At 42.7% G+C, this 24,292-nt stretch overlaps 1 protein-coding gene across 3 annotated transcripts in view; it reads left to right on the forward strand.

Annotated features, from left to right (window-relative positions):
* The first annotated feature begins 270 nt into the window (after positions 1-270).
* The window catches only part of nsd3 (nuclear receptor binding SET domain protein 3), a 92,240-nt gene continuing 68,218 nt past the window's right edge, over positions 271-24,292 (forward strand). For 2 of the 3 annotated variants that reach the window (XM_060908867.1, XM_060908869.1), the window contains exons 1-3: positions 271-573; positions 16,915-17,894; positions 23,613-23,754. In XM_060908867.1, coding sequence (XP_060764850.1) covers positions 16,959-17,894; positions 23,613-23,754 — 1,078 coding nt within the window. In that variant the 5' untranslated portion in view covers positions 271-573; positions 16,915-16,958. Of the gene's footprint in view, positions 574-10,769; positions 10,972-16,914; positions 17,895-23,612; positions 23,755-24,292 lie in introns of those variants that run through there. The other variant, XM_060908868.1, reaches the window with a different exon arrangement.

Consider the following 24,292-nt stretch of genomic DNA (forward strand, 5'->3'; position numbering starts at 1 on the left):
CTCCCCGTGTCCGCGTGGGTTTCCTCCGGGTGCTCCGGTTTCCCCCACAGTCCAAAGACATGCAGGTTAGGTTAACTGGTGACTCTAAATTGACCGTAGGTGTGAATGTGAGTGTGAATGGTTGTCTGTGTCTATGTGTCAGCCCTGTGATGACCTGGCGACTTGTCCAGGGTGTACCCCGCCTTTCGCCCGTAGTCAGCTGGGATAGGCTCCAGCTCGCCTGCGACCCTGTAGAACAGGATAAAGCGGCTAGAGATGATGAGATGAGATATGAGACTTTCTTTGCTCTGATCAGACATCCTCTTTTGGTCCAATCTGGCAACCAGGCCGTTCCGAGCAGAGGGGCTTTTGTTGCATCCAGAGGGAGGGAGAGAGAGCGAGCGAGCAAAGGCTTGAATCAAATCTATGGGAGTCCAATCTGCCCTGATCTGCACTAAAACCTCGGGCCTCTCCCGATCCAGTGTGTTTCTGCAGCTGCTCAGCTCAAAGCCTTTGTGTAGATCGCTTTAGATTTCTGCCTAAACCCGGAATCAGATAATTTGCTGTATTTGTTTAGAATGGGAAACGCTGAAGGTACCGACATTTTTTTTTTTATTCTGCTGTTGTTTTTGCCTCGTTGTTTGCTCGTATGGCGTCAAAACGAACCCCCTGCATGCTTTGCGCTTTTTTGGGGCGAATAATTAAACCGCACAGTGCTGTTTTTACCCCCCTTCACTGATTTTTCCGTCTAAAATGACGGCCACTTGTCGGAAAGGTTACAAATGTAAATCGGGCCAGTTTGATTTAAAGGGCAGCCATGTTGGCTCTCAGCTTTCGCATACATGTTGTTGTTATTATTATATGCGCTTTTACAGGAAGGAAAAAAAAACCAACCCGAAGCGTTTGAACCAGTTTACACGTCCCTTTTTTATTAACTTCAAACTGGAAAAAAAATCAGATTTACTACATGCTAAATCCAAAACAATTTCATATCACCGACAGGTTCAAATTTTTTTTCCTAGCTAAAGCCAGCATGCTAACATCATTACCGTATCATATCTCATCCTAAATATCGAGGTACAATTATTAACTCAACATTTTTAACCTAATATTGCTTTCTGAATCATAAACGTCCGTTTAAAAGTGTTCGGGGTGGTATTATTATTATTATTTTATTTATTTTATTTATTTATTTTGTTAATATAGCAAATATTTAGCAGGCTAACGTTAGCCTTGAGAGCAAACAATGTTTCAATGAAGTTAGCAGCTATGTTTCAGGTGATGTTAGTGTTTAAGACGACGCAAATTTAGCAGATAAATAAAGAAATATATATTTTTATTGGTAATATTTCAGTTAATTAGTCAATGTATGAAAGTGTGAAGTGATAAAGTTTCAGGGAATGTAATTGAGGTGATGGTTCTGTATAACTAGCTGCTCAGAAGTGGCTTAGCTCATATGCTAAGTAGTGTGTTTACCTCAGAGTTTTTTTTGTTTGTTTGTTTAACCTTCAGTATTAGTTTTATTTCATTTACTATTTTATAGCGCCAGATAATAAAATGAATTAATCCTATTTGAAGCTTATTTAGAACTAGTTTGCAAAGATTTGACTGCACTTTTTTTAATAAATAAATGCTGTTTTATGATAATTAAGCCAGTTTTGGTCCACTCAAGGCGCCACAGGCAGGTCTGTAATCTGCCACACTCATTAAAGCCAGGGTAGGTAATTTTTTTTTTTAAAGAAGCATTTTTGTTCTATTTCTTGATATTCTCTTTGCATCCTGACAACAATGAATAAATCAAATGCTGAAAAAAATCCGTTATCGGGTTAATAAAACACATTCAATCTGAAAGAAATGAAATGACTGGAAGGTCTGCCTGATCGTACGGTCACTGCGCGTCTTCTACAAGGCTCGGCAAACGTAAATACGAACAATCGCCGTGTTCGTTGTTTACATTCATTATGATAACGTTGCGTGTTTTATTAATGTGAATGAGATGAGGTTGTTGGATATGACGACGATGTGCCTATACGTTCCTTCTGTCCGACGCTGTCTTGTGGACTCGTTCCTCAGCGGTAGTCAGGCAGTGCGCGTTCATGTGTGCTGAAAGTCGGGGGAGGAGGAATATTTTGTCTGGGTACTCAGATGCCCCTTTTCCACCAAAGCAGTTCCAGGACTGGTTCGGGGCCAGTGCTTAGTTTGGAACCGGGTTTTCTGTTTCCACTGACAAAGAACTGGCTCTGGGGCCAGAAAAAACGGTTCCAGGCTAGCACCAACTCTTTGCTGGGCCAGAGGAAAGAACTGCTTATGTCAGCGGGGGCGGAGTTGTTAAGACCAACAACAATAACAAGACCGCGAAAGATCGCCATTTTTAAGTGACGAGAAGCCGCAGCTGTACAAACGCGAAGTCATCCATTATCATTGTTGTTGTTGTTGTTGCTGCTGCTTCTTCCGTGTTGTTTTTGCTTCAATATTCTCGCCAAGGTTTATGCAAACGTAGCGACGTAACTGATGTATACAGCGACGTAATGACGTGGCTTCCCTTAGCACCGCGAGCTATGGAAAAGCAAACTGGTTCTCAGCTGGCTCACAAGTTGAACAAGTTGTGAACCAGCACTGGCCCTGAACCAGCCCTGGAACTGATTTGGTGGAAAAGGGGTAAGAGATGTCTACAAATACCGACGGGTTTCTCCGGCTACACAGACGGTCTGCACCGGCTACTCGATCGCAGAAAAAATGTAAAATTGCCTTTCAGTATTCAAGCAATTTATATCGTCTCTGCTGCCCAGAATTTGCCGCAAATCCAATTATTTCACCACAAACTTGTTTTCGATTCGGGTCATGACTGGAAGCGATGCCATATTTATTGATCGATTCTCGCGCTACTACGTGGTCACATGGTCGAGCTCAGCCAATCAGAGCACGAGAATCGATCAATAAATATGGTGTCGCATATGTAGTTATGTTACAGAGCCAGGCAGCGTACTACAGAAGGTAACTGAGAAAGCCAAGCACACACACCTGGAGGGAAATTTCATATGTTTTTTGCAGATATTTTCCAGGGAAATGGTTAGTTATGATTAGCTGAGAATGCACCGGAAGGCATGTAGGCTAAATTTCAAAATTTTCTGGGGGAGCATGCTCCCAGATCCCCTAGTGTTAGTGTATTAGCGTTAGCTGGCTACTTCAGATTTTCTGGAGAACCTTGATACTCGATACTCCAAATTTACCTACCATGCCTTTAACTGTTCATGTAATCCACACATGTATGTGCCAAATTTTTTTTGGAGCAGGTTACGTTTTTGGTTCCGTTCGTTTGCTGGTTCCCAACGTAACTCAAAAGGTAGCGAACGGATTTTGATGACATTTTGAGGAAAAGTGAACCATGGGCTAAGGAGCAATTGATTAGCTTTTGATGCGAATCTGAATATGTGGCTTGCCGGAGGTCTGGACTCGACTGAGTGCCCTTTGAGCCATGAATGTTTCTGTCTGATATTTAACTGTACATAATTGTCACCTTTAGACACGGAGTGTAGTACGTTTTAAAAAAAAAAGATCTAGATGATGGAGTACAGTCTCTAAACAGGAGAGTGATGACGTGATGGGTTAATCAGTACACTGTACTGTACACTAACTGTGGACATGACAGGACTGCAGGTGGTGAAATCGACACGAACGCACATGCAATTTGATCAGAAACCCTGCTTCTGCTCAAATACTCGAATGTTTATATTTAAAGGAGCAATTCAGGAACAAAATTTTCCCCTGACCCAAAATATATGGAAAGCTCATCACTTCCAGTTAAGGATTGTGTAAACTGTGTGTGTAAATTGCACGTTTTTCTTAAACACGTTCATAAAGAAAAGGATAACTCAAAAATGAGTATACACTGGACCGTTCCTTGTTGCTAGAGTGGTTCCTTATACTTTTACTTTAAAGGAGAACTGAAGTCATTTTTAAACTTGCTTTATTTCCTAATTAACGTGTTATTGAATTACGTTTTTGGTTTTAGTAACCTTATATCGTAACTCGTCTTGGCAACTAATCGCAATTAAATATTATACTTATCGGCCTATTCGGTTTTTAGCCATGTTGAATTTGGTTCGTTTGGTCCACGGCAGGTGTCGCTTATCCGCGCGATCTTCGCGAGACTTCGAAACGTGAAGCGTCAGCCAGGTGTCAGTGCCGCCATTTTGAAAACTGTTTTCCAAATGAAATATTGCACAAAAACGAGTTTAAATGACGATTACTGCCTACTTTTTTCAAACTTTTCTGATTGCTACCAAAACAAACAAAACTTCCAGCTTGATTACATCAGCATTCGAAAGAGGACGCGCACGCCTTTTGACTACCCCTGTGTCCGAAATCGCTCCCTATTCACTATATAGTGGGGACGCCATTTTGTAGTGCTGTCTACACTGAAAGAAATCAAATTAAAAGTCTCAAATTTGATTGAATAAAAGGCAGCGGCAAAGAAGAAAGTAGTAAAACAAACCCTGAAAGATGCAGGTGCTTTGTATTTATTAATGTCGGAAATACGCTCAGTATAATATGGATTTATCGCAAAAACACATGCGTGTATTTATTATTTTGAAAACCCACCAGCCGACTGATCCAGCACGTTTTAATTATGCGATAGTAGTGACGTAAATACCAGCGTGACAAACTAGTGTCCGAAAGCGTTTTTTCTTCTATGTAGGGAGTAGTGAACGAGTGAGCGATTTTGGACGCAGGGAACGTTGGCAGATCTTGGTCACTTTGATTTCCGCTGTACGTTTTACTTCCGTCCTACGATGTCTCGCGCAGGTCTCAACGAATCTCGTTCACGGCCGTTGCTTTGACATATGGACTGATATATTACGGAGCATATTTCAAACTTGCTATAGCAGTGACAAAATAGAAATCAAAAATGCATTCCTATATTTAATAAAATGAGAGAAATAGAATTTTGATGATTAAAAAAAATTTGCCTTCAGTTCCGCTTTAATATGTATCTTTCAACTGGAAATGTGAATATGGCATGCTTTTTAAAAAGATTTAAGATATATAATCGGACTATAAAGCTTTGCTCTAAAAGGTAATTAAAGGTATAAACGGTGTATGCTTGAGCGTACCATCGTAGTGATAAGGAATGGTGCAAGTCAGTGCCTCTTTTCTGAGAGCGTACATTTCAAACTGGAGCAGTATTATCATCTGAAAGGGGAGGAGCCATCAGTCGTAGCTTACAGTTTCCCAAAGGACCGCCAGGCTGGACGCGAACGCTTCGGGTTCTATCGGTTAGCATTTTGGCAGTTCAGTAACATGTAGAGCCTGGTGATCGGTCACGTCCTCCTCGTGCAAAATTTTAAATCGAAATGTCTCGTCTGCGGTCTTTTACTTACTCGATAGTCACGTGTATTGCCGCGTTCCGTTCAAGTCTGAAAGAGAGAATATATAAACACATGGTACTAAAAGTGTAATGGAATTCCTCTTAACGTCAAATTTGCAAGCAGTCGACCCAGGGTGAGACCGTTAATGGTAACCACTTGTCTTGAGGCAATTTTAAGCTATTTAAACTCATCATGAATCACGAAACTCTGCCTTTGCTTAGTATGCTTAGCAGTCGCAGCTTTTTAACACTGAACCGTAACAGAAAAACCCTTCAGCTAAAAACCTTTCAGCTGTTGATATCAATGAGTCATTCAGTCCAGTTTGCTTGTACAGCTGCAAAAGAAACACCTGTCTTTTTTTTTTTTTTTTTGCATAATATTTTTTTTAAGCTCCAAGCACTGTTTGGTTTACGATTGCAAATTGGGAATATCAGTAGGAAATCCCATCCCCCACCAACACCATATCCAACTTTGTCTGGAATGGAGCAAATAGCGTCAAACAAATATTAGAGTAGGACGTTCATCCAGCAGGTATCTTCCATTCCCAGGCTGTTTCGACAGAGATTATTGTGTGTCCCTTTTTAGGGCCAGAAGGGTCCATATATGGTCCCAAGCAGTATATAAAGGGTACTGACCCAGTGACAAGCCATTGTACCGCTAAAGGTACAATAAATAATATTGGCTGGTGTTGAGTGGTATATCAGATATGTTCCATTCAGCTGGCATGATCTTGAACGAGTCGAAGACGAGAAAAAAAAGCCATTATTATTATTATAATACATACACATTCCTTTTGGCTGTTCAGCGCATCTTCCTCTTTCAAAATTCTCTCAAAACCTTCCCTATTTAACGAAATAAACCTGGCGGCCATGTTCGTTTACAAATTGTCCCAGTCGCTCGCCAGCATGGAAGGTTTACGTCTCCGACGTGTCTCTTTTCCAGCTTTTCGATGTCCGTTTGTATGTTTTTCTCTTGTAAATATGCCTGAAGAACCTCTCATGAAGTTTTGGTAGCTTTTCGGGTGTTCAATGCGTCGTTCTCTTTCCCGGCGAACAAAGAAATGCTTCTGCGCATGCACGTGAATATTCGCATCAGCGCCGACGTATTTAACGAAGAAAACCTGGCGGCCATGTTTGTTTACAAATTGTCACAGTCGCTCGCTTGCGTGGAAGTTTTACGTCTCCGACACGTGGCGTCATGTTGTCTTGACAACCATGCAATATCGTAAACCATATTCAACGCTCATTCTCCATTGGGTAGAGTGACGTAATACACGTAGGATAAGTGATATGCGAACGATATCGCATGCTGTCAAACCAAATGAATGAAATCCGCTAGAAGGGAATAGAACACATGTTTTTATTCAATTGAAAGTGTCCTGTATGTGTAATAAGAGATTATTGTCTGGTATTTATTCTCGCAATATTTATTGTATGCAGTATGCAAATGAGCATTTTTATTGTGTTCTACGGGAACTCATCAGTTCATTAATGTGAGTTGGATGAACTGTGTTCAAGTGAAATTTGTATGATGACGCTGTATTTATTTAAGTTTCCATGACAAAGATGTCTCGTTTGCAAACTATGCACGTCAGTAAAGATACTGGCGCCTTTTACACTCTGTAAAACAAGCCTGGAAATAACCAATGGTGTTGTCGAGTCATTAAACCTCGAATCCACAGTGTTCAAGTCCAAGTCATTAAAAAAAATTTCGAGTCGAGTCCAACATCCGGACCGCACCATTTGACGGTGGCTGTTTTAGCGCCGTTAATGTTAGTTTGTTCCTGAACATGACGTATGAACAGGTGAATGCGCTTCTCTTTGTCAGGGAGTGTAAAGTATTCCGTCAGAGATGGTTGGGAGACGGATGTAAGTGCAGAAGATGTGTTTATTAATACAAGTGAAGACTGTAAACAATCCAGAACGGCAGGCAAAATTGTAAAACGGTGAAACGGGCAATAGGTCGAGCGACGCACAAACAGGCTATCGTAGACTCGGCAGAATCAAAGACGAGAAACGGGATCAGGAACCCAAACAAGGAAATAAGACTCAGTTACGTGTTCGCCACACAGCTCAATACTTCGCAAAGTAAGAGTGTTTTCACAGTTTTTATATAGGTGCGCATTGATTGCGCCTTAATCCTGTTCAGGTGCGAGTCGTTTACAGCTCGTGCGAGAGTCCGCTTGGCACGCGTGCTGTCCGGAGCGCGCCCTAGAGTCTATCTGATGCACACGCCAAGGCGTGTGGGTGTGACACACTTGCACAAAATTAATGTACATATAAATATCTTATGGCAAATTATTGTCATGTTACAAAAAATAAAGAAAAAAATCCGAGTCCTCGCCTCCAATTTACAAGTCCGAATGCAGTTAATGCACGAGTCCGAGTCGAGTCACAAGTCCTTAAAATTGGACATAACTTGAGTTTATACAAATCCCGTGCGAATAGATGTGTATGTTAATATTCTGTTATATCCTGTGGAAAAGGAGTTTCTCGCGGTTTTTCTCGAGTATGGAAGCGCTTGAGGAGGCACTTCAGCTCGGGTGAGCATCTGTCAGGTTCATTTTTATTCCCGAGTGCTATCAGATCATGTTGGCTCTATGAAAAATTGTGTAAATGCAACTCGAGTTCATTCACATACAACTGATGTACACATTCGAGTCAAGTAAATTTTGGGGGGAAAAAAAATCGATGTAATTTCACAGCAGAGACAAAGTTCAGGATTTCCCTGTTGTAGGATAGAGATGGCGTCGCAGTCCCAAATGAGCATCCTGAATCCGGCAATATCGTATACCTGAAATCATTATAGCATCCACTACGGTATCACTGCAGATTTCTGAGCCGTCTTTTCAAGTGATGGAGACGAATTTGGAAATCGCGTAGCCAAGCCACTCCCATCGCTGTTATTTATACCGAGATTTCTTATCCTGTGTGAATCACCCATAAATAATACCGACGTCCTCAGGGCTCGACATTAACTTGTTAATCCATTTGTCCAGTCGGACAGGCAGCAGGAGTTTTCACTCGTCCTGACCGTAACCTTTTTATTACGATGTATTTACTGGTTCAGTGAAAGCAAAGTGGTTAACAAAGTTTATCAAAAAGCAGGTATAGCTATGATAATCATTTATAATTTTTCAATAAAACTTTAACTGTAACAAAAAACTATCCAGTGCCCCATTATGGTGTGTGTGGTTATAACCCATCACCTGATCTGCATTTTTTTTTTTAAGAGTTAGACTCACCCAAATTCAAAGCTTCTGGAGGAAAGCGTTACATCTTGATTAATCCAGTAAAACGTGAAGTATAAATTAATTTAAAGAAATGAAATTGAAAGGAAGCAAGTTGGATATGATAAAGGGAACAGAATCACGTTGTGCAAGAAAACAAACCGTGAGTGAGTGTGGCACTGTCGTAAAATTCCCGCAAAATATTTTGACATTTGTGATGGTTAATGTGAACCATACAAAGGAAAAATACAACGAATGTCCAAATGAAATGAAACGATGATTCGCTACAGATATTTATTTTATTGAGGTATTTGATCGCCATTTCTCCATTTTCGATGAAGTCTAATAAGCTATAATTAGATATCACTGTGCTGGACTCGGTTTCCCCGGAATTTTGTAAATGTTAACATGGCCGGATCACTGACGTACATTTTCCACCAAAGCAGTTCCAGGGCTGGTTCAGGGCCAGTGCTTAGTTTGGAACCGGGTTTTCTGTTTCCACTGACAAAGAACTGGCTCTGGGGCCAGAAAAACCGGTTCCAGGCTAGCACCAACTCTCTGCTGGGCCAGAGGAAAGAACCGCTTACATCAGCGGGGGGGCGGAGTTGTTAAGACCAAAAACAATAACAAGACCGCGAAAGATCGCCATTTTTAAGCGGCGAGAAGCAGCAGCTGTACAAACGCGAAGTCATTTATTATTATTGTTGTTGCTGCTGCTGCTGCTTCTTCCGTGTTGTTTTTGCTTCGATATTCGCGCCAAGGTTTAAGCAAACGTAGTGACGTAATGACGTATACAGCAACGTAATGACGTGGCACCGCGAGCGATGGAAAAGCAAACTGGTTCTCAGCTGGCTCGCAAGTTGAACGAGTTGTGAACCAGCACCGGCTCCGAACCAGCCCTGGAACTGATTTGGTGGAAAAGGGGTAGGGGATTGAACTAGTTTTGTTGGAACTTTATTGATGGAACTTTTGAATAATTTCTATAAAAATGGTGATTTTCAACAAATATTCGACTCGTCCCGTCAGACAGGCAGATGTGGATTTGACTTGTCCAGACCAAACATTTGGTTGTCCCGGACAGTCGGGCTACCGTTAATGTCGAGCCCTGATCCTGTGGTAAAATTACATTATCAGATGTCACCATGTAAAACTAATCCAACCTGAGTAGGGCTTTTGAAGAGAAGACGCTCACATACCCCTTTTCCACCAAATCAGTTCCAGGGCTGGTTCAGGGCTGGTGCTGGTTCACAACTCGTTCAACTTGCGAGCCAGCTGAGAACCAGTTTGCTTTTCCATAGCTCGCGGTGCTAAGGGAAGCCACGTCATTACGTTGTTGTATACGCCAGTTACGTTGTTGTATACGCCAGTTGCGTCGCTGTATACGTCAGTTACGTCGCTACGTTTGCATAAACCTTGGCGCGAATATCGAAGCAAAAACAACACGGAAGAAGCAGCAGCAGCAGCAGCAACAATAATAATAATGGATGACTTCACGTTTGTACAGCTGCTGCTTCTCGTCACTTAAAAATGGCGATCTTTCGCGGTTTTGTTATTGTTGTTGGTCTTAACAACTCTGCCCCCCCCCTGCTGACGTAAGTGGTTCTTTCCTCTGGCCCAGCAGAGAGTTGGTGCTAGCCTGGAACCGGTTTTTCTGGCCCCAGAGCCAGTTCTTTGTCAGTGGAAATAGAAAACCCGGTTCCAAACTAAGCACTGGCCCCGAACCAGCCCTGGAACTGCTTTGGTGGAAAAGGGGCAAGAGTGACTGTGTAATTTCTAAATTAAGTTTTGGCAAACTGTTGCTTTGTAAAATGCATTATTGAAGAAATGGACTGATGGGCTTCTGTACATTTTTAAGGGTTTTTGCTATAAACAGGAAAATAGCAGCACAAATTGAGTTTAACGCTAGACTGCCTTTCAGATTTCTCAAGTTTAGGTCATAAGAATTTTCCCGACACCCAATTATTTTTGTTTAGTCGACCGAAAGCTTCCGAATTCGAATCACAGACTTCCGATTTTTTTTTTTTTTTATAGAAAAATTAATGAATTTAGAGCCATGTGGCCCTAAATTCTCCGCTATTTTTTTCCTGCTTCACCATGACCCAATTCAAGATACTACGTCATGCATGATGTGGTGGGCTTTCCCTGTTCACGCAAGGCATTGTGGGATACGAATTTGAAACAGGAGAGAAAAATGGAGGACGTGAGTGTGCGAATGAAACGTGAAAGACCGACTACAGTAACGGAAAGAAAGCGAGAAGAAAAGACGTTATGTTATATATGAAGGAAAGGAAACACAGGACCAAACTAATAAATATCGGCGCTCAGCGAGCACCTCGGTGTGATCAGCTGTTCGTTTAGAGACAGAATGATGGAACTGTCAGTGCGCGGTCAAAGGTAAACCTGCGCACACATACACACATGGACTTCCTCTGTCTGCTTGACTGCACGAAGCGAGCGATTTCCTGTACGTTATTTGCTTTAATCCCCTCAAATGAAATAACTTCCTAGCCACTGAATGGCCTAGTATTTTGTGAGATGTTACAGAAATAAACATATATATTACAATGATCACATTTCAAAGGGAGCTAAATTTCACCGATTTTATGAAACCGAAAGGCCGTCCAGCTTTAACTGTAAACGGACCTCAGGTTCTTGTGTAAATGCTCCGAGGATAAAATAGTCACATGCACTACAGTGTCAAATTAGTGCTTACTTACCTGCACGAATGTCATGTTGCTCGGTAAGCGGGTTGCGTGGTGTCGGCCAGACGTTGAGGTTACTTTTTTTTGTAGGACGCAAACATGTGCTGAATTGCAGCCAGGAGGTTGAGATGAGCGAAAACTGATACGGGTTAAAAGTGATCTGAGACCGGGAGGAAATGTAGTAGGAAAGAAATGACACCGACACCTGCTTTCTATAAGGTTGAGGTCTGGTGATAACGCAGGCCAGCCAAAGTGTCTCGTTATGCTTTGTTGAATAAGTCACACCCAGATTTGTGGCTTCACTCCGCAGTTGTCATTGAGCACGGGCGAGTCAGCGGCGTTCCGCTTCGAGATGAGGCACAAAAGACGACCTCAGAGTCTCTCCGAGAGAGTCTCGGCTTTTACGTCAAGTAACGTTCGGTCAGAATCTGATGTGCAGCCGATGTACTGATTATACAGTAAGGTGCTAATCTTTTGTCTGGGAGCTTATCATCGTTTACACCATTACACTTGGTCTTGCTCTTGTGTCTCGGGGTTAATGAAGTGTTTTACTGAAAACACACTTTGACGTTCAGGCTGAATGAACTGGATCTTTTGGACTACGTTCACACTGCAAGGCTTAATGCACAATTCCGATTTTTTTGTGAAATCCGATTTTTTTGTGAGGTCGTTCACATTAACAAATATATGCGACTTGTATGTGATCCTCAGTATGAGCGAAAAGCAACCTAAAAGTGTTCCGCATGCGCATTGCAGGATACGATGACATCACACGCAGTGAGCATGGCCAGTGTTTACGGAAGTAACCTAAAGTTTCCTGTGTATGACAGTAGCCAGCATGGAGTACCTGGCGATGATGTAGTTGTTGTTGCGACGGAGCCAGAACATGCACAATAGCCTGATGTTAAGGAGGAGGTTGAGAAGGAAGAGGGCAAGGGTTTTGGCTCAGGTGTTCTGCGGGGTAGTGACTGCAACCTTCGTTCAAAGGAACGTGTGGGTGCGGAGTCGCATTGATGTCATGCGCCATGTTGTTGTAACTTTTTTTTGAGAGACCCGCCGCCTACTTCAGCGCAGAATAGTGACGTTTGTGGCTTGTTGATGACGTGTAAAGGCCTCTGCATGCTTTTGCGACAAGGCTTTCGCAGATAGCTTTTCGCAGACAGTTGTAATTTATCGTTGAGCGGGGAGTAATAGGCATGTGCGATGTTATTCACCACAACAACGCAAGGGGGCGCGAAGTCGCTAGGAGTAGTTGGTGGGTGTGGTTAGTGGAGTGTTTATCCTCCGGTTACTTATAATGACTAGAACTGGAGTTGTATAGATGTACGTACTTCCTCAATCAACCGCTCTTCGTGCTGCTCCATCTTCGCTCGTGTTTTTAAAAATGCCGGTCGTGAAAACAAACCAGACCGGGAAAGTAGGGAAGCGGAAGTGCGTGTACAGCGGATGTAGAGTGGACCAATCAGAGCCCTTGTCTGCGAGGCTTCTGCAGTGGTCACAATTTTTGGGAGGTGCGCGCAGAGCATCTGCGAAGGTGGGGGGGCTACGCAGACACTGTCTGCGACGCTATCTGCGAGGACTGGGTTGTCAGCATAAATTGGCCTTAAGTCGGATGAATGCGACCTGGCGGTTCAGACTGAAGTCGCATATGAAAAGATCGGATAGGAATCGGAATTAGGACCACATATCCAAACGGCCTGGGTCGGATTTGAAAAAATCGGATCTGTGTCGTTCATATTGTCAATAAAAGATCGGATACAGGTCACATATGGGCGAAAAAATCGGATTCGAGTCACTTCAGCCTGCAGTGTGAACGTAGTGTTGGATGAATCGCTACTTGGCGGTGTTGGGACTTTTTCATCACTCGTAGCAGAAGGCACGCTAAAATGCGATCAAGCACAAAACAGCACTGGGATAATAATCAGTAACATGGTGGAGCGGTCCAGAGGTACTTTGACCACACTCAAGTTGACAATTTGCCAAATCCGGCAGTTCCAGTACTTTATTTTAGGTACTTTTTATGAATGTCCAGGAAAAGCCAAGTTCCTGTTATAACGTACATTCCAGCAGCTGTAAACGGCTTTCCTGTTCCCCCATCTGTCGATAAGGCTGATGCGTTACCACCATGACGTGGCATCCGTCATCCACAATTCAGTTAAATCGTATCTCCTCCATCACTTCTCTACCGATTTCCATTCTGATTGATTGTTTTTGTTTGAAAGAACTCATCACTCAGCACAAAACTTGCTCGTTGTTTTGTCAAGATATTTTGCTGACGAGTTAGTAATGAGCCCAAATTAACACATTTTCCAGACCTCTCAGTAGAATTGTATCTCCTCCCTGATTTCTCATCCAATTTCAGTTCTGATCGTTTTTTTTTTTTTTTTTGGTAGATCTTCCCTTGACGAACAAAACTTGGTTAACCTTCTGTACAAAATTTAATCATTGTATTGTCAATTATTTTGCTAACAAATTAGTAATTAGGTCAACTTGACAAATTAACTTCAGACTAGAATTGTATCTCCTCTCTCATTTATCATGCGAATTCAGTTCTGGTCAGTGTTTTGGGATCGAGCTTCGTTCAGGGAACAAAATATGGCCGTTTTGTTGATTTTGCTGTTGTACAACTTTGTTGACTTCTTTGTTTATTTTCTGTTTCCGGTTGAGAGTACGTTACGTCGTGCGCATTCTGGCTGCCGCTTCTCTCCAGAGCTTTTTATTTTATTTCCTCCCTTGTTTTTTGTGTGCGTTTTGTGTAGTTTGCTTTTGATTGAGTGTTTCTGTCCGCCGGTTGTGGTGTGGCGTCGGTCCCCTCCAGGCCTTGGTTTGCCGTGGGTGATGCCTGTGCTCGTAGCTGTGGACTGCAGTGAGTGAGCTCGTTGCTCATTTTAACGTCGTGGTTGTCCAGCGCTCTGTGCGGCGGTGCTTTAGTGCTTGGCGTGATGTTCCGAGCGATGTTGCTCGGTGGCGGCTGTGCAGGCGGTTTAGGACATACCAGCGCTCTGCGTGGTGGTGCGTCTGTGCTCGCTTTGTGGATCCATGGCGTGGTGTTCAGAGCGATGTTGCCCGGTGGCGTCGCGGTGGCTGTGCTGGCGGTGTGGGACTTGTTTTCGTGCGCCTGTTGGTTGGACTGTGGCTGCTACACCATTGGAATGACATCCTGACCTCTACCTGGTGGACTTTTTTTTTTCCTTTTCCCCCCTCTCCCTATAATTGTAAAGCGACCTTCGGTTTTGAGAAAGGCGCTGTATAAATTGAACTACTACTTATTATTTTCAGTGAAATCGTGTCTCCTTCCTCCCTCAGTTCTCAATGGAGTTCATTTCTGATTGTTTTATTTGAAAGAACTCAACCTTCTGCACAATGCTTGGTCATTGTATTGTCAATTTTTTTGCTAACGAACTGCTAATTTGGTTACCTTAACGAATTTTGGGACTTTTCGCTAGAATTGTATCTCCTCTCGTAGTCCTCGTCTCAATTTGAGCTCTGATTGATGTTTTGGGTAGATCTTCACTCGGGGAGCAAAACTTGTCTGCTTGTTGATTTTCTTATAGTAAACAATTTGTTGACAACTTTTTGTTTATTTTCAGTGAAATCGTGTCTCCTCCCTCCCTCAGTTCTCAATGGAGTTCATTTCTGATTGTTTTATTTGAAAGAACTCAACCTTCTGTACAAACCTTGGTCGTTGTATTGTCAATTATTTGCGGACAAATGAGTGATCAGATCAATCTTCATGAATTTTCTTCAGACTAGAATTGTATCTCCTCTCATTTATCATACGAATTCAGTTCTGATCTATGTTTTGGGTCGATCTTCGCTCGGGGAACAAAATTCAGGGATGAGAATTTTCCGCGGATCCGCGGAATTCTGAGTTTTTCCCGCTGAAAATGTCATTTTTGTGAAACGTGTAAATCCGTTGAGAAAATTTCGAGGGGTCGGCGCGAGGCGAGGCCAGGGTTCCCGCGGATCCTTAAAAAGTTTTAAATACAACTTTCAGTTTTCAAGGCCTAAAAACGTCTTAAATTGTTTGGAATGACTAGAATTTTCGAAAGGGGGTTATTAAATTTAATATTGGACCGAACGAGTGAAATATCTCCATCCGGTTTGGGGTATTTTTTTTAACTGTAATTTTAAAAGTGAGCAGCGTACCTTTTGGGGGCAGCATTGGTTCTGTGCGTTCCGTAGATCAAGAGCGAACGTTAGGAGGCTACTGGAGGAAGTGTGGTGTGGTGCGGTGGTTGTGAAGAGATGCGCAGGTAGCTTACGCGGGCGCTAGAAAGCGTTGATAATTATGGGAAGATGTCTGTTTAACGACAAGTGGTTGGGGGATGACAAATACCCCCAAAATAAGGAGAAGAATCGTTTGCGATAAAAAGCGCTGGATCGCACAAATGTTTTTAAAGCCAATAATGCGGCGCTGGGGACACGCCCACTGGGAAACTGGCTTTTCATGGACACGAGGCGCGCACGCGCGTGTTAGAGGTCAAGCACTCCGGAGTGAAACGCAGGGGGGTTCGCGCATGCGCACAAGAGTCGGGTGGAAAATGGGGCTTATAGGAAATAGTAATAATGATTAGCAGCATTTTTTTTACATAATTAACATTTGTTTATTGTACCAAGTTTAATATAATTATATAAACATCCTTTATTTCAAAACTCAATTAAAAAGAACTCCAGAAAATACAATAATTCTAAATATAGTACAGTATAAATTATTTGTACAAAAAGTTTTTTATATAATAAGAATAATATTAACAACCACTAATAATAATTAGTATTAATAGTAATTATTATTGATTATTAATCATTACTACTTATGAATTAGTGATTAATAAGTACTAGGGATTATTAAATGTTATAAAAGTAAGTTTATAAACGTTTTAAACCATCATTGAATTTGAAAACATATATATATCTATGGGAAAGTTGGCAGACATTTCAGAGTTTTTTTTTTTTTTTTTTTTTAAATGTTCCATTCTCATCCCTGAAAATTTAGTCCTTTTGTTGATTTTCCTGTTGTAAACACTTTGTCTTAGAGGTTGGTTCTCTCTCACATTGTCCCATTTCAGTTCTGTTTGATGATTTGGCCGTCATGATTGTTTTGATGGCAGGCCAGATGAGCTGCTACGTCCTTGACGTTCTGGTTTACGTTAATAAAACAAACAGAAAAATTCAGCGCATGACGTCACTGAGAAATCACAAAGCTTTCTGTCCTGTAGACGTTCCTGTGTCCGGGGGGGACTTCGAACTTTACCTCTGACGTTCAGAGCACTGACGACAATTGAAAATCGAATGGACACTGGAGACTCCTTCCATAAACGCGAAATAAACATCTCCTTACCGAAAACCTCACCATATCAATGGTTACTTGTTTTAAATCTGTTTACGTAGAGCGTCTGTGCAAGTCGTTACTGTAGAAGTGGTAATGTATTAGAACAAGCAGGTTAATCTAAAACTTGCAGCTGGATTGTTGTCCGAATTATTTAATCTGAGAAAATCGGAGAAAACCCCTTCCGACCAATCAGAGTGAAGAATTCTACACTGCTGCGATATGAAGCCCTTTAATCATATCATATTCTCTCGCCTTAACATGTTAATGTTGATATTTTCTTTGTTTTTTCTACGTTCCCTCCAGACCCTGTACGAAAAAGGGAAACCTAAGGATGCTGGAGCAGAACAATGGATTTCTCCTTCTCTTTCATGCAAGGGATCATGGGAAACACAATCCAGCAACCGCCTCAGCTCATTGACTCAGCTAACATCAGACAGGAGGACGTGTACGATGCCATCAGCGACCCCGGGGACGAGGGAGGCCCCTCTGCCTACGATTCGCCCCTCGATCCGGGGTTCTCCTACCCTCCGGACGACCTAGGGGTTGTCGCCAACGGTTACCAAGCGGGAATCGGCGCCTACGAGCAGCAGGCCAAGTTTGCGCTGTACTCACAGTTCCCTAACGGCTCGGCCAACGGCTACGGCGCCATCCGCAACTATCACGCCGACCATGGGCTGATCTTAGGCGAGGGAACGGTGCTCCGATCGCCCGTGGTTCAGGAAAAAGCATCATCTCATATCTCCTCGCCGCCTCATCTTTCTCATTCTCATCTTCATCATCCTCATTCTCATCCTCAGCACCAATCACAGCAGCATCAACCTAATCCTCAACTTCATCACCCTCCTCATCCTCCTCCTCCTCCTCCTCCTCCACCTCCTCCTTCATCTTCCTCCTCTTCGCATCACTTGCAGCCGGTTTACCCCCCTCCCCCCCTCATCCTACCTTCCTCTCCACCTCCCCTTCCTGCCTCCATTCAGGACGCAGCCTCCGAGCCCGTCGTCCAGAAGAAGACGAACTCCCCAGAAATCAAGATAAAGATCATAAAGACGTATCAGAACGGACGCGAGCTGTTCGAGTCGTCGCTGTGCGGAGACCTGCTGCACGAGTTCCAGGAGTCGACTAGGAGGAACGAGCACAAGAAGGAGAAGAGAAAAAAGAAAAATAGCCGACATTGTGCCGTCCCTGAACAGGAAGTGAAGCTCGGTGATGGACAGACTGCGACACAAGAGCAGCAACCTACCCCGAGTCTCAAAAACCCCAAAATAGAACCCAAGGAGGTCCGGGTGAGTGAGATGGAAAGGATTAAGTCCAGGAAGAAACGACTGTCTGTTTTAGGGAGATGTGTTTATTTCTGGAAAATGTTAACGGTTACAAATTACAGAGAAACACTGCAATAATGAACTCGTCCCCCCCAGGAACGCCCTTTGAGTACCATTGCAGAATTTCACTGAAATCACAAATGGTATAAACCATCAGATCCATAAGTATTTGAACAGTGACGCGGTTTTCTTTACTTTGGATTTGTAACGACCCGATTAAGATGAGGTTGAAGTGAAGACTTTTTTTTTTTTTTTAGCTTTAATCCAAGGCATTTAACAAAAATACTCCATTAACTTGACGAATTACGTTTTTTTTTTAAAATACAGTCCCTCCATTTTCACAGGCTCACAAGTAATTGGGCAATTGACGACTTCTAAGTAGATTCATGGCCAGTTATGGCCTGTGTTCTCATTAATTAGTGACACATTAAGGAAATAAAAGGTCTGGAGTTGATCCCAAGTGTTGAATTTGCATTTGGCAGCTGTTCGTGGGAACTCTCTCGATCAGCGGTCCATAATTTTCTGCAAATCCAATCATTTGTTTATCCGGCCGACAGGTGATGAGTTTATACCATCACGTGTTGTCTGGCGTCGTCCACATTTCATGAAAATCGCTGCTTCTCTCTCAATTCTTCGCTGATTTTTATTCGTTTTGGCAGGACGGTAGGTCGGTCTGCCTGGGGTGCATGTGGCTTTTACTTAAATTTTGCATAATTGCAAATAATAATGAAGATATGGAGTAATTAAGCCCTAACGAGCAGTTTCCACACATCACTTCTTCTCCCTCAATTCTTCACTGATTTTTGATTCTTTCTGGCATGAAGGTAGGGGTACCTAGGGTGCATATAACTTCTACCCAGATTTGCTTAATTACAATTATTAATGAAGTTATGGACTAATTAAGCCTTAATGAGCAGTTCGACAAAAATCGCTTCTTCTCAGTCAATTCCTCGCCGTTTCGGATTCTTTCTGGCAAATAGGTCGGTATTCCTAGGGTGGATATCGCTTCTATATATAGCTTGTACTGTATATAGTGTCTGTACCTTGCAACGTTTATTGCGCAAGGTGGCCCACCTTCTGGACTAGACGAGGCCGGAGTGAGCTACGCCGTCACTGACGGTCTCGTTTCACCACGAAATGGTCTTTGATTCGGGTCTAGTATGACCGGAAGCAACGCCATATTTGATCGATTCTCGCGCTTTGATTGGCTGAGCCGGACCACGTGATCACACCATAGCAGACGATGGTAAAGACCCAGTTGGTGGTTGTTGCAGATGATTTCACTCGGTTTTCACAAAATGCCACCGAAGAAGAAACTAAAACCTTCCGTGGCCAAATAAAGTCTGTTTTCTGTTTTGCAGGTTTGTACATGTACACTACCGTTCAAAAGTTTGGGGTCACCCAGACAATTTTGTGTTTTTCCATGAAAAGTCACACTTTTATTTCCCACCATAAGTTGTTAAACGAATAGAAAATATAGTCAAGACATTTTTCTGGCCATTTAGAGCATTTAATCGACCCCACAAATGTGATGCTCCAGAAACTCAATCTGCTCAAAGGAAGGTCAGTTTTATAGCTTCTCTAAAGAGCTCAACTGTTTTCAGCTGTGCTAACATGATTGTACAAGGGTTTTCTAATCATCCATTAGCCTTCTGAGGCAATGAGCAAACACAGTCAGTGCGTTTACATGCACATCCAAATCGAGCTGCTGTCGGTAATCGAGCTAAGGGTCCCAGCAGGGGTGCCAGAGAAATCCAATCCTACATGCCCACGATGAAATCGAGCTATTGTGTGAGGTACATTGTGCAGCCGAGCCACAGGTGGCGCTACACGCCCCATCGTGTTGGTACACTTCCGGTTGTCGTCATGAAGAAGAGCTATTCAAGAGTATAAACAAAGTTATCTGTTCCGTGTTCGTTCGTTCTCCTTGTTCCTCCTGACCTCTTCTGCTGCTCGCTACTACTACTGTTGTCATGCCGACCGAGGCTGTTGTGTTTCCCGCTTGTGGTCTCGTCACTCATCACTTCCGGAAGGGGCAGTGCTGAAGTAAGTAGCTCGACTACGTAGCTCGATAGGGTTTACATGCACTAAGTAGCTCGGCTACAATCGCATAATCTAGGTCGCGTAGCTCGATTAGGAGAAATCCAGTTCGGTTCGATTTCAGCCGAGCTAAGGTGTTTCCATGGCATTTAGAACTTCGATTTCAGTCGAGCTACGGCAGAAATTCGATTTTCTCTATGTGCATGTAAACGCACTGTACCATTAGAACACTGGAGTGATGGTTGCTGGAAATGGGCCTCTATACACCTATGGAGATATTGCACCAAAAACCAGACATTTGCAGCTAGAATAGTCATTTACCACATTAGCAATGTATAGAGTGGATTTCTGATTAGTTTAAAGTGATCTTCATTGAAAAGAACAGTGCTTTTCTTTCAAAAATAAGGACATTTCAAAGTGACCCCAAACTTTTGAACAGTAGTGTAAATCGTAATAAATTTTTTCATATCTAAGAATTATTTTCATGTTCAGAAGCGACCCGGAGTGCCTGAGTCCTCATAAAGATGCCTGGTCCCTTAGCTAAGGCTTCATGCTTATAGAGTGCAAAGAACTCATTGTGTGCAAATATTTATGCTGAAATTGAAACTGTACACCGTACCACACCAGAAGCACATCAAGTACATGACACCTGCACCAAATAAGATCACCATGTAGTTATGTTACAGAGCCAGGCAGCGTACTACAGACGGGAACTGAGAAAGCCAAGCGCACACATCTGGAGGGAAATTTCATACAGGGAAATGGTTAGTAATTTTATTAGCTGAGAATGCACCAGAAGGCATGTAAATTTCAAAATTTTCTGGGGGAGCATGCCCCTAGACCCTGAGTGTTAGCTGCAAATTCCAGAGCTGCTTACTATTATTTTTATACATGTATGCTTCAGATTTTCTGGAGAACCTTGAAAGAGGCACTGATGCGAGTGTAGGAGAACATCATTAGGTTGAAAAAACAAAACGGACCTATCCGAGAGAGGGAGAGAGAGCAGAAACTTTCGGAGGGGCCCAAATCAACAATTCAGTACATTCTTAAATTCTTTAAAAAAAAGAATGCATGGGTGAGCTCGGCAACACCAAAAGACCTGGAAGACCACTAAAGTGAATGATCGTAGAATTCTTTCCCCTTCAGAACATCTAGTTAAGTTGAGAAGATGCTTAACGAGGCATGCCGATCATTATCGAAGTCTACATGATATTATATTAATGGCATTTAGCAGACGATCTTATCCAGAGCGACGTACAGCGTATCCAGAACCGCCCAGGGAGCAATTGAGGGTTGGATTCCTTGCTCAAGGGCACTTCAACTATTCCTGCTGGTCCAGGGCATCGAACCAGTGACCTTTCGGTCCCAAAGTTGCTTCTCTAACCGTTAGGCCACGGCTTCTCGACAATCAAGAGACGTCTTTGCGAGTGTAAATACAGAAGGTTTAACTCGAGATACAAACCACTGGTAACACTCAAGAACAAAATCCAGATTATAGTTTGCTCGAAAGCATGAACAGTTCTGGAACCAGATTCTTTGGACATATGAAACCAAGATTAACTGGTACCAAAAAATGATGGGATGGCAAGAGAAGAGTATAGAGAAGGAAAGGAAAGGCTCGTGATCCAAAACATACCATGTCATCTGCCGGACATGGTGGACATAGGCCGATGGAACTGGGTTACTGGTGTTTTTATTGATGATGTGACTGTTGATAGAAGTAGCAGGATGGATTCTGAAGTATATTAAGCTGTACTTTCTGCTCAGATTCAGTCATGTGCTGCAACACTGATTGTACGTAGTGTCACGGTACAGATGATCCAAAACATGCCATCAAAGCAATTCAAGAGTGTCCTACGGAAAAGAAACGGAACGTTCTTCAATTGCTGCATCAGTCAACCCAAGTGATCATGGTTTTCACTTACCGAAGATAAAACTGAAGGCAGAAAGACCGACAAGCAAGCAGTAACTAAATGTGGATATAGTAAAGGTCTGGCAAGGTATCTCAAGGGACAAAACCTCAGCGTTTGATGATGTCTGCGGGTTCCAGACTTCAGGTGGTCATTGACTTGCAGCACGTGACTGAACTTGAGCAGAAAGTACAGCTCTGTATACTTCAGAATTCATCCTTTTACTTCCATCAGCAGTCACGCCATCAGTAAACACCAGTGATCCAGTTCCACTGGCAGCCATACATGCCCATGTCTGACAGATGGTACGGTATGCTTTGGATCCTTTCCTTGTCTGTACTCGTCTCCTCCGAGTGTAAAAATGATGTCCGTGGGTTCCAGACTTCAGGTGGTCGCTGATTTCAAAAGGATTTGCATCCAAGTGTAAAATTGATGCTTATGTTTAATTGTTAGTTCGTCCAGTTACTTTTGAGCCTGCGGAAATGGAGGTACGACGTAAAAATGCTATTCCTTAACGGTCAATGCAGCTTTTGTTAAACGCCTTGAGCTGAAGGTGTACACTGCGATCACATCCTGATGGTTTCGTTTTGAAATCCATTGCAAAATTACGAAAAGGTCAGTGTCCAAATACTTATGGACCAGGCTGTATGAAAAGGGGAACGCAGGGAGTGTCTGTGGCGTGTTTTAGTAATAAATGCAGAAGTGGTAAATTTGCAGGACAGTACACACAGACCGACAGAAACGGGATGTTTCGGAGGGAAAAACCCTGAACGGTGTGTCTCTCTCTCTTTTGTTTTCATCCAAAGGTTCCTTTTACAAAATGAATATCCATTAAAGTTGAATTTAAATTGCCGAGTGCAAATTGACACTCGTACGAGAGGTGTGTTGGGACCTTGTTTGTTTTTTAAATCCTACTCCTGCTCCTATAGTTATTTATTTTATTTTTTTTTTTGTATTGTCCTGTCTTATTTCCTAATGAACTAAATTGGTTTTATTCCCCAAAATATCAAATTTTTTTTATTATACTCCCGCTCCAGGGGTGGGTGGTGTAATGCTGGTTTACCTCTGTCCGTCCGAAACACCCTTTTTCTCAGCAGCCACAAATCATAGCCACTTGGTACCAAACTTCAGCTTGGGGTTCTATACCGTGCATACCGTTTTCAGGTCTGTCGCACATCGACTTCCTGTTTACTGACTGAATGTATTTACGAAACCGTATAGCGTGGATTTTTGACACTATTTCAAGAAGCAAAACGCTTTTTCAGAATGACAGTTTACCAGGATGCTGTTTGAAATCCCTGGAGAGAGACTCTGCTCTTTACTTACTTGTTTCAGGGTTAATTATTTGTTGAAGTCAACATTCCTAATGATAAGTGTCCTATTCCTTCGATTGCTCGCATTCTGATCCAAGCGAGAGCGCGGCGATATGCAAGTGAACAGTTGATCTTGTTATGAATTTAAACTACAGTGACCCTAAACAGAATAAAGCAGATACGCTAATGAATACGATAGCTAATGAACGTGGCCCGCGAACTGCAGATCTGCACCCGCAAGGTTTTGGTGCCCACCATGTCAGTGTTAAGGCATTGCTAAAAATAATCCGCAGCCCAGATATCCATTTGGTGCTCCAGTGGCCATCCCTGCTTTCTTTTCCTGTGTAATGTGAAGCAGTACTGCAGATAATTCACGGAAGATGGAGGATGATGATGATGATGATGATTGCTGTGTGCAGGTGGAGAAGGCCGCTCCCCCGGTGTGTGTGGAGTATGAAATCGGGGATCTGGTGTGGGCTAAAGTTGGGACGTACCCATGGTGGCCCTGCATGGTCTCCTCCGACCCCCAGTTAAAGGTTCACACGCGCATTAACACCAGAGGTAATGATGCCGCTAATACCGCTTGTCTGAATTTACACCTTCTTAATTTTCATACTAAAGCCAAGTACCATTGGTGTCACATTGCATACATGTGATCATGCCTTTACATACTCTTAGCATTTGCTTGCCTTTATATATATACACTGGATATGGCAGTTCCACAGGCTGCTGTCATTTGTACACACCTTCGATGCACTTTTTTATAACCATGTAATATATAGAGGATATTACACAGTGGTACGAGGATGTGTAGTTTATCTTCGAGTGGTGAATGTGTAAGGGTCTGTCTCAGAAACTGGGTACTGTGGGGGAACCCCACTAAATATACTCTGTCAATAAACTATAAAAACTCTACTCGAAAACAAAATCACAAGAAATGGCAAAAAAAAAAGCAACAAAATATGGAATGAAAGTATTTGATGGTAAGAACACATCCCCCCCCCCCCCCCCCCCCCCCAGTAATAATAATTATTAGAATTTTACACAAATTGCTACTGTCATTTCGCCGGTCTGTTTCCATTCTAAACGGAAATGATTG

This window comes from Neoarius graeffei, chromosome 25 (genome assembly GCF_027579695.1).
Source record: "Neoarius graeffei isolate fNeoGra1 chromosome 25, fNeoGra1.pri, whole genome shotgun sequence".
Lineage (NCBI taxonomy): Eukaryota > Metazoa > Chordata > Actinopteri > Siluriformes > Ariidae > Neoarius > Neoarius graeffei.